This window comes from Epinephelus fuscoguttatus, linkage group LG1 (genome assembly GCF_011397635.1).
Source record: "Epinephelus fuscoguttatus linkage group LG1, E.fuscoguttatus.final_Chr_v1".
NCBI classification, from domain to species: Eukaryota; Metazoa; Chordata; class Actinopteri; order Perciformes; family Serranidae; genus Epinephelus; species Epinephelus fuscoguttatus.
In genome coordinates, this window is record NC_064752.1 from 13,081,220 (window position 1) to 13,094,817 (window position 13,598).

The 13,598-nt window shown below is 42.3% G+C and overlaps 1 protein-coding gene and 1 long non-coding RNA gene across 2 annotated transcripts in view; one reads left to right on the forward strand and one right to left on the reverse strand.

The window, feature by feature from the left end:
- Positions 1-13,598, reverse strand: part of LOC125888076 (uncharacterized) — a 200,525-nt gene that overhangs the window by 123,499 nt on the left and 63,428 nt on the right. Inside the window, exon 3 of the long non-coding RNA XR_007449279.1 lies at positions 12,287-12,403. This is a non-coding gene — a long non-coding RNA (uncharacterized LOC125888076). The remainder of the gene's footprint in view (positions 1-12,286; positions 12,404-13,598) is intronic.
- The window catches only part of LOC125901797 (plexin-A2-like), a 138,618-nt gene that overhangs the window by 114,964 nt on the left and 10,056 nt on the right, over positions 1-13,598 (forward strand). The window contains exons 23-28 of the mRNA XM_049598119.1: positions 2,472-2,538; positions 2,920-3,066; positions 5,539-5,698; positions 7,583-7,686; positions 12,300-12,396; positions 12,986-13,185. Of these exons, the coding sequence (XP_049454076.1) occupies positions 2,472-2,538; positions 2,920-3,066; positions 5,539-5,698; positions 7,583-7,686; positions 12,300-12,396; positions 12,986-13,185 (775 nt within the window). The remainder of the gene's footprint in view (positions 1-2,471; positions 2,539-2,919; positions 3,067-5,538; positions 5,699-7,582; positions 7,687-12,299; positions 12,397-12,985; positions 13,186-13,598) is intronic.

The window sequence follows — 13,598 nt, forward strand, 5'->3', positions numbered from 1 at the left end:
AAGGTCAAGGTCAAAGTGTCTTCACAAAACATGTTTTGTGGCTATAACTCAGGAGTTCAGACACTACTTATGAAAAAATTTCACACACATAAAGGATAAATTGATGAACTAGTGACATTTAGTCAAACGTCAACTTAACTGTAGTCTCTATATACAGACTCTACATTCAGTGAATGTAGAGTCCGTAGGCAAACCCCGGAGATCTTGCCTCCGGAAGAAGAGCGGAAGAGCCCTGGTTTCCGGTGCTAGGCTGTTTGTAGTCTGCGTGATATTGACCAATCACGTTTGAGCCGGCTGCAGTTGTTGCCAGGTTAAACGCTCCGTGCGGTGAACTAACGAGGCGGAACATAATTGGCGTCACTGCAAACTCTGAATCCATCGCAATGGTTCAGCATATTTACTTATATATGAACGGAAGTCGGAAACGGAAATTTGCCTCCTCAAACTGGAATGCCAAAAAATTGGGGGTCTGCCCCCAGAGGCTGTATTGCCGTCTGCCAGAAGTCAAACGCCGATATAGCTGATGGGTTCCGAGAATGACTTAACTGTGATATCATAATGTTCTGAAAAAACACTTGCTCAACGTGATTTCTCAGAAACAGAAGGGGAGACATTTGGGCGGATACTGAATCGGTGACCCTGATCTTGGGTGCCCAATTTGAAAATGTGCTGATTGTATAGATCTTCTGTGCTATTAAGGGGGAAGATATGTGTGAAGCATCCAAAACTGTAACTGCAACTTGACAGGTTCACGGAGACATGCAACTACAAGGCAGTAATTCTAATTTGTGTTATTTCATATCCACCGGTAAAGTCATAAAATATGACAGCTTGTGTTTAGTTCACTTGCTGCAGAAGTACCTATAGTTCAGAACTACTTAAGTTTGTTTTACGTTTGGAGTAAGGTGCAACACCCTCTTTAGACTTTCATATGGGCATTCTTGGCTTAATTTCTGTACGGACGGCCATGTTGTTTCATGCCCTTTTATAATGATTGGTGGGGCTTTTACCTACGTTAATTTGGAGGGGATTCATTATTTTAAGATGTAAACAATCCTGCAGATTAAGAGCATGTTATCAATCTTATGTCAGCTTTTCTTAGGCCAACCTTAGGAGACCCATTATTGGTATGAAGTTTGACAAGTTTTGTGTGTCATACAAAATTCCTTTCAGGACCCAAAATTGGACTTGGAAAACAATCTGACAATTTCTTCCCAACTTTCTCTGTTTTCCACTGTGGTCAGACGATTTAAACTTGAGGCCCTCTGTCACAAACCTGACCAATTCTGATCAGCGCTGCTTATCTTTTGGCTTAGTAATTTCCTTTGTGCATTGTTCTTTCCAGCCCAGTTACGGCACTTCTGATGGATGAGTAACTAGGCCAGCAACGGAAAGCCCACCTCTGTTCAGCTTTGTTTTGTGCAGCGGCGTGAAACAGCCGTTACGAGTCTGAGAAACAGGGCGCCTGAGCAGACAGGTGAAAGACAGGAGAGGTAAAAGTGATAGAGAGTGGGAGGGACCGGCAGAGGAAGAGAACCTAATGGGGAAGAGCGAGTGCATCGGCGGCGGCAGCAGAGTCGTTGTCAGTCTGACTTATCTTCTGTGTGCCACTCATGAAACATTCAGCTGTAGCTCACGTTTCTTTCCTCCGTCACCTCTCCCATCCTCCCTTCTCTCGCCTCTCTCCCTCTTTCCTCCACCTCTGGTTATCAGCCGATTGTTTTCCCAGCGCTGAGACTGGCCTACTGAATGTTTCATGAGGGTTTTTTTTTTTTTTTTTTTTTGAGAAAGAGGGACCTCTCAATCTGAAGCACACTCATTAAATATAAGGATGGGTTCACATGGGAGCTGGTACAACAAGAACTTGTTAGCCCAAACATGCTGCTCTTGCGGAAGCACTCTACAATTTAATGGGATGCCGTCAACAGCCGAGTCAATACAGGTTAGGGTTGAAAGGCAGGTAAGGACTGAAAAAGAGTGACAGAGAGACAGCAGGTTCGGAAGGGAAAGAGACAGGTGGCTATAAAACGTCTGGCTTTGGATCAGATTCAGATTAGAAGGAGCTTATAAGCCATTTTAAGGGTACTGTTACATGATTTAAAGGATTTACTACAGTAAACCGTAAAATCTTTCCCATCTGGACTCGTGTAAAGTGCAGACACAGCAAGGAAGAGACAGAGTGAAAGGTCTTGAAGTGGACACATTACTTGTGTCTGCACAATTATGTCATGACCCAAATATGTTCTGCTCTAACAGCACTTAAGTTACAGTATATTGGAGTACATGTCCTTTGAGACTGAGCGGCTGAGCAAGGATGGTATTTCTCTGTAAACTCTCCATGTCATGTTTTTTGGTTCCAACAATGTCGGGCTCTTCTGCGTCTTAAATTATAAAAGAATAATCAGAGCACTCCGGCTCTCTGTGGGACGTCGCTTGCTAACAAATGAGTGTGCTTTCTTCTCGTCTCGCAGAACAGAGTCGGTGGCGGAGAAGATGCTGACAAATTGGTTTGCCTTCTTGCTACACAAGTTTCTCAAGGTAAAATGAAATCTCTCTCACACCTTATCGCTACAGGTGTCAGTGTGATACACTATGACAATGCTTCTTGAAATGATTGGAATTGATTTTGAAACAGGCTGCTGTGTGCTTTTGTCTGTCATTTTAACAGTTTGATATTGATGAGTGGACATATGAAGGGGTAATGGTTACCCGTGGGGTCAAACCTATCTCCCACTTTGCTATTCAAAAGGAGAGAAAGCTCCATTTTATTATGTTTGATGTGTCATGCTCTAGTTACTGAATCTCATCATCTGTGCTGATGAATACAGATCTCTTTCCTTCCCTTCACTTCTTTCCTACATCTTATTTTCCTTTCTCCCACCTTTCACTCTAATCCCTGGGTTCCCTTCCAAAACAAAGGAGTGTGCTGGCGAGCCTCTCTTCATGCTGTTCTGTGCCATCAAACAGCAAATGGAGAAGGGACCCATAGACTCCATCACTGGAGAGGCACGCTATTCCCTCAGTGAGGACAAGCTCATCCGACAGCAGATTGAATACAAGACGCTGGTGAGTCATAAAGACATTAATAAAAAAAAAAAAGAGGGGGGGAAAAAAAGTCCAAAATTTTGTCTGCATTCACTTTTGTACATCTCTTGGCAAAGAGCCTTGACAGATCCATAGAAATGTGGCATGTGCTGCGGTAGTAATTTTATGAATGCTTTGAATATTTGGATAGTTTCAATAACATGGCGGCGGAGGAAGAATAATCTTGCACAGCCAGATGTCCATCTCGTCAAGCTTAAGGAGATCTAGACAAAGTTTCTTCAAATCAAATTGGGAAAGTAAGACCTCAGAACATTGACAACCCATTCAGTTAGCTGTGAGTTCAATCTCAACTTCATTTTATTATTTGCATTGACATCGCTTTGGCTGTCTGAAGTATTCAAAATACTGAAGCCCCTGTTTATTGCAGTCCTCATGACGGCTGGGTATTGGTACTTAATATCTTTAAGGTGTTGACCGAAATAACCCAGAACTACATAGAATAAAAACTCCTCCAGTCAAACGATCACTATCATGATTTCATCCATTCGGTCCAATAACATTTGAAAAGTCTTGAGGAACTGCAAGATTAAATCATTCTATCCCCATTAAAGTTAGCGGAGCACTAAACTGGAAGTAGCTGGCTCACCTGGCCGCTTTCGTCAATCGTAAGTCTCTAGTCTGCATGCTCTGTGGGCCAATAATCCAAGGATCATCCAGGTTATTTAATACACATAAATTAGAATTAGGTAAATCTTAATACATCCATGACTATGACCCATTAAGTCTGTGGTGTGGTGAAGGTGAGTGCGGTGTATTTGACAGAGTTAGCGGTTCAAGCATGCCGAGATGCCACCGGGCGTTCAAAAGTATGACTACACCACCTGCCACTCTATTCACATGATGGGTTTCAAATGAAGTAGAATCAAAAGGTACAAAATGAAGTACTCTTTTGGTATCTGTGTCACTTTAAGGGTACTGGTATCATAATTTTCCAAAAAATACCCAGCCCTAGTCCTCACAGCTAATTCCCAGCTAATTTTTTGTAGAGGGAGTAGACGCCTACATTTCTTCTCCTAGCTTAACTGAGAGGGTGTAATATGCAAAGATGTTCATGCTATTGCCTCGAGATCCCGTCACCTTACATACAAACATCTTCACCAATCTGAAGATTTGATCCCTCACTGGCTTCCCATCATAATACTTCACATTCATTTGGCAGATGATTGTCCAAAGGTACAAATATTTTCCCGTACACACATATGATAGCAACTGCGGAGTTCAGTGTCTTGCTAAAGGACACCTCTGCATGGGGACATGAGGAGCCAGAGATCAAACCACTGACCTTACCACTAATGGCCCGCTCTACTACCTGAGCAGCTTCTGAACTGGAGTTCCTGCGGTAGTCAAGCTTCCTACCCCCTACGACCAATACTGTAATGTAATTTTAGTTTAACAGCTCGATCTTGGCCCTTTTTAACAAACTTTTGTGCTAAATATTTACAAGTCTGGCTCACACAATTAGTGAAAAAATTAATGAAATAGACAAAGATACATAGGTATTAACTTATAAATATATTCAGGAAGACTAAGTCCAGGAACTTTTCATTGCGGGATCATCACTAAAAACAGCACGTTTGTGTCCAGCAGCACCTAAAGAGACTGCTGGGCAACCAATAATAAAAAAGACTCCGCAAAAACAGCCAGCATTCACACTAACGTAAAACACACACACACTCACACACACAGACACACACACACACACACACACACAGCATTGGCATCTATACAGTATAATGTCATTTCAAATGGTTGAAAAGTCTGGCTTTTTAAGACTGTTTGATTGTTGTTCACTAAAGAAGACGTTTGTCCTGTCTGTGATGTTTTTTAACAAAATGTAAGGTAAAGTGATTCCAGTATATTTTAGAGCCACATTAGGAGTTTAAAGCACATTTTGATGATTTTCGGCGTAATTATACTGTGACTCACAGATATTTTGGCCGGGAAAATCGTTACAAGAAATTTTCATATCATCCCATGCCGAACTGAGTCTACAAAGTTCTGACTGGTGTGTAGTAATTAGTAGGGAGTCATGTGGTAGGGCCACCTGTATACACAACAAGCATCCTTCTTTTAGCTTTCCATTAAAATCAAGCCGGCAGGATTCCTCCGCCAGCCCGTCAAAATAAGTTCCCCCACCGGCTTTAGCTCCAAAGCAGAGCCAGCCAGCGACAGGATGACACCTCTCTGATATCCGTGGCGGTGAGTCTGAGAGGCTGTGTCTCATTACTTGTTTAATGCCCCTGCTGGAGCTGCACAGCCACATCCTGGAGGTGTGAAATTACATTTCTGGCCAAGATCCTCTCCACCAGGACAGTTTGGTGAGGAGTATGTGATGAAAGGACTTTCCTAGCAAGCAACACCTCTCTTTCTGCCTCTTTCTCTTACTCCCCACCCCCCACCCCCTCCTATCCTCTCTCTATCCTCGATCCCCAGACGCTGAGCTGTGTGAACCCAGACAATGAGAACAGTCCAGAAATCCCTGTCAAGGTGCTCAACTGTGACACCATTACCCAGGTAAAGGAGAAGATCCTGGATGCGGTGTACAAGAACATGCCCTACTCACAGCGACCACGGGCTGCAGACATGGATCTCGGTGAGTCTGCTTTGAGTGTTATCCCGCTGTGAAAGACTCATTTCATGATGCTAATTGCCATATATATTCAGAGATAAAACATAGACAGAAAATTTGCCATGGCACATGATATGTGCGAGTAATGACAGGAGGGGAGAATACAGCTTAGAGTGGGCATGTCAGGGGAGTTATCACAGATGTTTCACTAAAGACATATGACACCAACAAAGGGCTCAAAATCAGTTTCTGGAAGACAACCTCCTCCCCAAAACTGTTTACTGCCCTAACCAGAGCAACACTCACCAACACTGACGTTAAACCTTACTGACAGCTCACCTACACTCCGGCTTACGCCCACAACATGTCATCCAAAACTGAATGACTTGGCACAAATCCAGCTGACACGCACCTTCAAAGGGAGTAAATAAGATACCTTGTAGGTAGTGGCTGATAATGTTTTCGGTTTGTAGTTTTACACCTTAAGGGGCTTTTACAGGTTGGGGATTTGGAGAGGATCAGTTTCTCCTTGTTGCTTTGGGCATCTTAAATCCCTGTGAAGACACTCTGTCGTGTGTGTTTTGTTTGCAGAATCACAATCACTTTAATTGTCAAGAGGAAATGTGCAGGAAGTTGTTTGGGGTGTCTGCAGGTCCTTACAAAGTCTTAAAATGCATTAAACTCAGTGTTAAAACCCCGATTCCAGGAAAGTTGGGATGCTGTATGAAATGTAAATAAAAACAAAATACAATGATTTGCAAATCCTGTTAAACTGATACGCAATTGAAAACAAGACAAGATATTAATATCCAAACACATTCCAAACCAAACTGTTTCCATTAGCCACACCCAGTAAGTGTTTGGAAACTGAGGACCTGAGTTTTGAAAGTAAAATTTCCTTCTTAAAATTTGCAAACGGGCCCAGATTTAAAGACTGTCTGTTAGGAAGAATGGTCCAAAATCCCATCTGAACACTGTGATTAGTTTCTTGATACAGCAAGCTGGAATTGCAAACAAAAGCTTCTCCAAGTATTTGATAAATTTCATTTAGCCTTTTCAGTACTTTTTTCCTGTGTCCTTCCACTGTATTGCACATCATTTTTACTGATTGAAATGTTACTATTTCTTTATCAGTGTAGTCTTACTTAGTTAATATCAAAGTCTGGTCTAATTTTATGTGAATAGCTGTATTGAAAAAATAAGTGAAATGGGAAAAAAAAAGGACTTGTTGAATACTTATTTTGCAAATCACTGCACCGTTTTTATTTACACAGCATCCTAAACTTTTTTGGAAGAGGGGTTGTGTAAATATTAGGCCTTGAAAATCCTTCAATAGTCTTAAATTTGAATATGTGAGCACTCAATTGCCACAAACACTTTATCTAATTTCATTTATGCACCTTTTAATGTATTTTTGTGAAAATTAGGCAAGCTCCTCTGTGTGGAAGTCCACATTTCTGACATTATGCACCACTGAACCTAACACTGTCATTTTACTTTATCCTGTTGGCAAAATGTAGATTAAATACAGGGCACTATTACTTGCCTTTATACTCAACTGAAATGCTTGACTGACATAAATATGACTTGCCTAAAAAGCAGTATTAAATTTGGTCAAAAATGATCTTAAAAAGGTCTTTAAAAGCATTAAATTTAAGGGTCTGATACCTGTAGACACCAGAGTTGTCTTGGAGACATTTTGGCTGCCACACTTGACAGCTTACAGAGTTTCAAGGAACAAACTATCACAGTGCACAAGGGCAACATGACCTCACCTGCAGCGCAAAGGCACAACACAAGACAAACGATGGACATTAGACAATATGTAACTGTCAGACACTTGGGGATACAAACATTCCCCAAAATGCTATATGTCACACATTCACTGTTGATTGTATTTTCCCTCAGAGTGGCGGCAGGGCAGAACAGCTCGTGTGGTCCTGCAGGATGAGGACATCACCACCAAGATAGAGAGCGACTGGAAGAGGCTCAACACGCTCATGCACTACCAGGTCTGTTAATCAATAATATTAATACTGGGGCTGTAACTGGGCTTGGGCTGTATCTATTTGAAATGAAGGAAATTTCACTAGGGTAAACAGTATATGATGGATTTTACGTGCTGCGATACTTACCCTTCGGCCCCCACGCGACCAGCAAGTTCGTTACATTCCACAGACTCTCTTAGCTTTTTCAGTATATTAAAAAGACAATAAACTAAACACGACGTGTCCAGAAAGGTCATATTCAGAGAAATACAACTGCACACCTTCTGAATTTAAGATTCTCTCTTTCACTGACTCAGGCTCATTTTGAGCTTTATTGCCATGTTATCTTAATGTCAAACAGACTTCATTCAAACTTGAAAGCAACAAAATAAACTTCACCAAAACCATCTTAGTTAGTCTTGTTAGTCATTTAATTGCTTAGTCCACTGTCCCAACAATCACCAGCTCTAATTTGGACAAAATAAACCCTTAATTCAATGAGTCAGATGTGATGATATGCTGTTTTCCATTGAGGGCTCTCTGCTGTTGCTAGCCAGTTGTTTACAGTCCTGTAACATGATCCCCACCACTCACAGTCACTATGTTAGCCAGCTCAGCTGCCTGTTTCACAAGTAGAGACTGACCTTTGGTGGCATGTGCTGTGCACTACATAAAATACATCCTCAATACAGCCTCTCCGTATGAGTTTAATAGAAAGCGTAGCTTCAGTATTTTTGACGGTAATAAAAATCATACCGGTGGGATTTTTAAACACCCTGGTACACCGTAATACCGTGATACCCTCTAAAGTCTAGCTGAAACTAACTATTACCCTATTTCAGTCAGGAACACTTTAGTCAAAGAAAACTTTATTTCCATTTGCAGTATTAGGCCTATATTTGGCAGCATGGCTCTGGGGCCTCTTTGCCTTTCCTTGCCCTACACAGAAAGCCTCTTCCTCGCCCATATGTGGAAAGCCTAAAGCGGAGAGAGCACACCTCTCCACCCTTCCACGTGCAAACAAGGAAAGCCTGAGGTAGAGAGAGCACACCTCTCCACCCTTCCACGTGCAAACAAGGAAAGCCTAAGGCAGAGAGAGCACACCTCTCCACCCTTCCACGTGCAAACAAGGAAAGCCTAAGGCAGAGAGAGTACACCTCTCCACCCTGCCACGTGCAAACAAGGAAAGCCTGAGGTAGAGAGAGTACACCTCTCTACCCTTCCACGTGCAAACGCGGAAAGCCAGAGGCAGACAGAGCAAACCTCCCTGGCCTTCCATGCACCTACATAGAGAGCCTAAGGCAGGGAGAGCAGCAACAAAGACAGCAGCATTAATGACAAACAGAAATGACACTGATAAGTCAGACACAGCATGAAAAGGAGGAGCTGGGATGGAGGCGGGTTGCAAGGCAGCTTACAGAGGAAGCAGCAACAGTAGGTAGGAAAGAGCAGTCCTGAATGAGATTTGCCAGTTGGTTGCATAGAAAGGAATCATGTGATCTATCAGCTGACTGCCCTCCATCAATCAGCTGCTCCATCAGTTGATGGAGCTTTCTGAGATCAGCTGATGTAGCTGGGATGTGAGCTGAGCTTGACATCCTGTCCTGCCTGAACTAACACTATGCTCAATTTGTTATAAAATCATCTGAGTTTCTTCTTGATAACAGATCAGTTGTTTTGTCTATAAAATGTTAGGAAATAATGATTAATGCCCATCAAAGTTTTTAAGTGCCAAACTGCTTGTTTTGTCCAAACAATGGTCCACAATCTAAAGCTACTGAATTCACAGTTATATAACATTAGAGTTAAGACGGATTGTACTACCAAATGTTTGACGTGTTAGTTTGAAAAAAAAAAAAAAACCCCAATGAATCTTTTTCAACATTTTTAAAAACAGCGATTATCCAGTTGCTCAAGGGCGTGCAGCAGATATTGTTGATGAAGGACAGAGCATTACTCATTCATATTCATATCACTCACCTCACCCCTGCCAACATTTTCTCAACCCTGCCGGTCACAAGCACGCTTAGTCAACCGAACATGCACTTGTGTGCCTGTGTCTTTTACAACATCCTCTTTTTTTCAGCTCATAAATACAACTACACAGGTCACCAACCTCAGATGAGTCATCCTGTTCCTTTGTCAGTCAAACGTTTGTCTTGACTACCAGCTTTGGGCCAAACTGTACCACTCACACCCAGCCAGTATTTCACTGCAGCATATTGTGGTTTAAACAAAGGGAGGAAATAAAGACAAAAGAAATCTTTTTTTTCCGCAATAAAAGTGTGTTTTGACAAAGGACGCACATACTCCCTCTCATCTGTCAAGGAGATAAACAATTTTTGCTCTTTCATTCTAAATCTCTCAGCCAGGTGTGGAAATGTTTGTTCTGTTGCTAAGCTGGATTTGTATTAGCCACATTTGTAGCTTATGCAGAACAGCAGCGTGAATTTTGCTCACGCTGCAGACGACCTCGCCACGTCTGCCAAGCACAGCTACAGTATACTGAATTTACCTAAAACTACTTCAAGGACGAAATGTAGGACCAACCCTTACAATGAGCCTCTGCTTAGCCATTCTAACTTCAAAACATCCAGCAGCAGTCCACTCTAATCAAACAAGCACACACATATTCAGCTTTTTAACTACTTGTGAATGCAAGTAGAGTGGTTTTAAGTTGCAAAAATACTTCATACATCAGACCAGGGGCTTTCAAAGTCTGACACCTGCAGCCTCGGTTTTTTAAATGAAATATATATGGGTTCCCACACACCTGTATGAATAAATGTAAATAATTCTGAGCTGACTTCCAGTGTGTTGTAAACCCAGTTTTGATTCCTTCACCTTTTCACCCACGAGAATTATACTGCTATGAGGAAGATTTCTTCTTTTCTCATCAATGAAATCTTCCTGTGCCTACCACACACTACAAGACTTTGAAAAGGCTTTAAAAGACTAAAATCTGACACCCTCACACCTTTGAGGACGATGTGAGTTTTAGGTCACCGACTACGAGATTTTAAATGGCCGAGGATCTTGCAGGGTCACTATTTGCATGACCACACCTACTTTTAAAAAAATAATTTCCCATCCTGCTCCTGGTGGAAAATATTAAGCCAAACTCACTTTAACAAATATGACACAACAGTTCCTTGCACAAAATCAAAGAGTTCTAGAAACAAGACATAAAAGGCGTAGTCTCTATGTACAGACTCTACATTCAGTGAATGTAGTCTGTAGGCAAACCCCGGAGATCTTGCCTCCGGAAGAAGAGCGGAAGAGCCCTGGTTTCCGGTTGTAGGCTGTTTGTAGTCTGCGTGATATTGACCAATCACGTTTGAGCTGACTGCAGTTGTTGCTAGGTTAAATGGTCCGTGCAGTGAACTAACGAGGTGGAACATAATTGCCGTCACTGCAAACTCTGAATCCATCACAATGGTTCAGCATATTTACTTTTATATAAACGGAAGTCTGAAACGGAAATTCGCCTCCTCCGTCCAAATCAAACCAGAATGCCAAAAAATCGGGGGTCTGCCGACGGCTGTATCACCATCTGCTGGAAGTCAGACAGCGAATACAACCAGTGGGTTCCGACAGTGTAAAAGGCGTTACGAGTCAACAGTATTCTTGTCAACTTGGCATCAAAATAATCTATACAGATTAAATGTATCTGCATACAAACTTTGCATTTTGGATTTTGTTGCCTCAACTCTCTACCAGCCTTCGTTTGTTAGCTGCACTGTTTTAGTGGGAGGAGACAGTGGTAACGAGAGGCGAACAACATCAAACAGTAAGATGCTGCTTAAGTGCCATTTGCTGGATCAGGTACATGCCGATTTAAACACTCTTGTTCACTCCACAACTCCGTCAGTTTCTCCTTCTTCTCCACAGTACAAGAGAACTAAGACTTGCTCATGTTCTTGTGCCTCCCTAGAGTCCCCTCCGTGTTTAATGTCTACCTGCTTTGCTGCTTCCTGTTTGGTGCTATTGGTTCTCGTGTAACCAGTGGACTCTAGTGATGTCTGCGCTGTGTAGATACTAAGAGGCCCACACCATGGATATCTTTGAAGGAGATCTCTGTTTATTCCTGACAGCAAGTGGCCACAACAAAATCCTTTGTCATACACAACCATATAAACTCTACCCCTACACAAGTTAAGTGACACAAGCTTATAAACATAGCTTAACAGCGCTAAAACACGGAAATTACCATAAGAGCAAAGTCGCTTACCTCTCCCTTGGAGCACAACAGCAAAAGGGGAGAGGCAAGGCGGAAGACACCCCTTTATAGGTGGGGTACCCCCAATGGTGAATGTAGGGGTATGGTACTCAGTACTCAACATTACAAATGTTTGTAATGTTTCTGTAAATTTCTACCAAGCTGATGATGATGAAAGACGTTTACAACTGCTGATTTTTACGGAGCGTTTTATTTGAACTGAAGGCCAGTGCTTTATGCATTTATTGTATGTGGTGTGACTCAGCTGCCCATGGGAGACTATTGAAAACACAAATCCTTGGTCCTTGGTTTGTACTCATGTACAACTTTTTGAATTCCAGCCATGATTATTTTTGACCTGCAGCTGCAAGCCACCAATTCATAAAAATAACAGACAGGCTTTACCTTTGTCTTCCAGGTGTCTGAGCGCTGCGTGGTGGCCTTGGTGCCCAAACAGATGTCCTCTTTCAATATTCCATCCTCGGCCAGCTTCCCACGCAGTATCAGCAGATACGGTCAGTGCTGTTTAAGAAATACAAACACTTAATATTCATCCAAGTCACAGCAGTGTTGCACCATCTGTTGCTGTCACTCATCAGTCTGTTGTAGAGCACATTAAGCAGATACTGTTAAACAGCACATTAAACAACGAGATGCAGTCTGAAAAATATGCATCCTGTCTTCTCACTTTGAATAAACTGCTGATCTAAAAGGTGATTTAAATCACATCTATGTAATGACAGCACACACTGGTCTGTTATATTAGGTTTCAAGTGATTTTTCTAAACACAATGCATCAGACAGGATGACAAGAAGAGCAGAAAACACTGAGTGACAGACAGTGAGGACACAAACACGTCTTTAGTGAATGACTGCACGTCTGTATCATTACTATGACAACCAGTGAAATAATGGCAGCAAATGCTTATACAGTCTAAACACACACATTCACAATTACAAAGAGGACAGTCTGCCTCAGATTCAGATCTGAGAAACAGATGTGACCTCCCCTCTGTTGTCTGATAAAGTAGTCATCACATGAGACTCACAAACTGCATCTTCTGGAATATATATTTTCTTAATATCTGACTTTTGACCGTCTAGGTGTGGACGTTCCCTTCCGTTCCACGCCCACCAGCCCAGACAGCCCCCACTCCCGTGTGCCCATGCTGACCCCTGACCTGGAGAGCGGCGTCAAAGTTTGGCACTTAGTCAAGAACCACGACCATGGGGACCAGAAAGAGGGCGAGCGTGGCAGCAAGATGGTGTCTGAGATCTACCTGACGAGGCTACTAGCAACAAAGGTGAAATATATCAGAGCTATTGTACTGACAATATGTTGGACTGAGATTTATTTATTGACTAGCGCAGCGTCGGCTCAAAACATGCCTGTTGGGAACGGTCTGATTGCTTGGCCTCCGGTATTGCTGCTTGCAGCCTCCAGGGTTTTTTCGGACCTAATTGTATTGCGGAGTTTTGCACAGCGGCGACTGGATCTCAAACCACAAAAAAATGTGATGGCACAACAGTCTCCTTCCGTACATTATTCTATGCTTTCTTTTGATTTTCACATTGGCTAGTCATCCTGTTTAATTTGTCTTCTGATTAAATCGGAACCGTTGAAACAAGTTGTAGGAAGCCTCTGCAAGTAATTGGTTGCTGGCAGACACTCTGTGCTGCAATAAAATGGTTAATCAGCAGTGCCGTGCACTGTGGA